General features: G+C 42.7%; 1 protein-coding gene across 1 annotated transcript; it reads left to right on the plus strand.

The window, feature by feature from the left end:
• Positions 1–389: 389 nt before the first annotated feature.
• Positions 390–1,788, plus strand: LOC124413836 (single-stranded DNA-binding protein 2-like). Its single transcript, XM_046894623.1, has 2 exons — positions 390–788; positions 1,591–1,788. The coding sequence occupies exons 1-2, from the start codon at positions 390–392 to the stop codon at positions 1,786–1,788; spliced, it is 597 nt and encodes a 198-aa protein (XP_046750579.1).
• The last annotated feature ends 642 nt before the right edge of the window (positions 1,789–2,430 follow it).

A 2,430-nucleotide genomic window follows, 5' to 3' on the forward strand; every position in this document is an offset into this window, starting at 1 on the left:
CGCACAACAACGTCGTTCATTATAATTAAGTGCAGGTACTGAGTCATACAGTATAAATCCGGGGAATTTTCTTCACAGGTATAATATCGGTACCTAATTGAACGGCAGTTTGACTCCAGCATTATTGTACAAACGACTTACAAGTGAGGAGTAGGTATAGGGCGGTGATAATTCCTTCAGCATGAAATTCCCGTTCACCGATTGGCCGGCTATAGATACGCAATTTGAAAAAGGCCCCACCCCCATCAGGGTTAAAAGCAGGACCCCAGCCGAACTCAGGTCAGTAAGGCCCAAGCTGTAGCAAGCAATCAACCACAGCTTGTGAGCCAAGAGAGGAGAACGAGAAATCTTCGAAGTGTCATACGATTTGAATAATTGGAGGAGATAATATGGACGCACAGAGCCAGCCTGATTCGACAACGGTCGCAGCGGAAAAAGAGGCTCGCCAAAAACTGGCCTTTTACGTGTGGGAGTACCTCCTTCACGTTGGGGCGAAGGAGACGGCGAGCTCTTTCGTGTCGGAGATTAATTGGGAGGATATCAGCCTCGGCAACTCACCGGGCTTTCTCAATTCGTGGTGGAACAACATCAGGGAACTCAACTGCGCGGCTCTCAGCCGCTGCGAGCCCGTCGAGAACTGCAACAATTACGTTACCGACGGTGCAAGGTCCGAGGGAATGCCGGGACTCCCCGCTGGATCCAGTGCGAACGACGGTCAGCTGACACACGCGCAGACGCGGTTCGTGCCGGCCCAATGCACGGGCCCCCAAATGCCGGTGATTCAACAGGTAATTAGAAACTTATCTCACTACGAGTCACTTTGCCTATTTGAGGGGATGTCGGATTTCAGTCAAGTAGGGTAAATCTCGTTTACAACTTTATACTTTGTTACTTCTGAATTTTCTTATTGGAATTGGTGTTAAAAAACTTGACTCAGTCCAGTTTCTCCGCAGAATTTTGCATAATAATCGTGAGCACATTATTATATCAATATGAACGTTTATGAAATTCAATTATCTTTACAAATGATGGAAGCTTTTTTTTATTGGAGAGTAACCAGTAACCGTATATTGAGGACTTATATTTTTTCTTTGAAATGACGGGTCGAAGCGTGCCTTCCTAGATCTACGGAAACAAAATACGTTATCATTGATATGAAAACGAAGTTGATTTGATTGTCAATAACTACTGTGCGATTATTTCGTAAAATTATTCGAAGAAATTGGAATTAGTATACTTTTTCACATGTTATTCGGATGAGAAAGAGTCACATGTAATACGGCAGCTCTTACATTAGACTTAGATGAAAAATTCTCTGATACTTCGGAAAAATTTTTACTTCCACAAAAACTTACAATTTCACTACGTTCCAAGAACAATATAAGAATCAAATGCCCTCTTTTAAAATTGTCTAATAAGCATTTCTTGAAATTAAACTTCCTTAAGAACTACGATTTATTGATATGGATCAACAAGAAAGCAGTTCTTCACTCTAATTGAAGTGCCATAAACGATTCCGAACAGTCCCCTCGTGATCTTTTTTCATAAATACTCAACTTAACAGACATTTTTTTCACCTCTTTTGATTAGGTTTCCGCTGCGACGAGTGCTCAGATCACGGGCGATCAGTTCGGCGGTCAGCCACGGGTTAACATGCCAATACCGTGGAACGGAGCGTGGGACTCAACGACCCGCCAATTGGGCCCGATGCGCCAGCGCCAAAGGCGCCGGCGTGGTCCCGCTGATAGGCCCTCGACACGGCCCTTCGCTAGGCCGTCGAACGACTAGTAAGCCTCCGGCTCGGTCGATAAGTTATCGTTCGGCGATTCAGGCTCCAGCGCATAGGCAACGCAGAGTTCACAGGATCCTCTGGATCGTGGAGAGAGAGCGTGGGAAATTCGTACCGGTTTGTGAAGCAAGAATCATCGTGCGACTTGTGTCATTAGTCCCGTGACACTCGAGTTTTCTAGCTTCGGCACCATTGCCGATAGAACGAAAACGGGTCCATTGAGTCAGCAACTATTCGCAAGATCAAGGAAAGCATGCGCGAGAAGGAGAATTGGTTATTAGAATTAATTAGAATTATACTTACTTATTATATATAATATTATATACTATAATAATATATACAGATTTTTGCTTTATCATGTGAACTTCGTTAATTCCAATTTACCGAGTGATTCATTCTATTTATTCGTAATGTTATTACGCCTAATTTCCAAAAATCTCTGACCGTTGTAGGCGATTTGAAATGACTTTCAAGATGGATAGAATTATAGGAAATCATAAGAAATTACTCAAAATCACATTGAACGTTGGAAAATCATTGGAATTCAATGGAAATCAAATGGTGATCTGAAAATAAACGAAAGGCTATCATAACGTAAGAGTTTGCAGGATGTTGACGAATTGAAAACATTTGCAGTTCAC

The sequence above is a fragment of the Diprion similis genome, chromosome 13 (assembly GCF_021155765.1).
Source record: "Diprion similis isolate iyDipSimi1 chromosome 13, iyDipSimi1.1, whole genome shotgun sequence".
Classification (NCBI taxonomy): Eukaryota; Metazoa; Arthropoda; class Insecta; order Hymenoptera; family Diprionidae; genus Diprion; species Diprion similis.

Coding starts and splice junctions, on each gene's coding strand:
- LOC124413836 (XM_046894623.1), top strand. CDS start 390: ATGGACGCACAGAGCCAGCCTGATTCGACAACGGTCGCAGCGGAAAAA. Junction 789..1,590: donor AAATGCCGGTGATTCAACAG/GTAATTAGAAAC, acceptor TCTTTTGATTAG/GTTTCCGCTGCGACGAGTGC.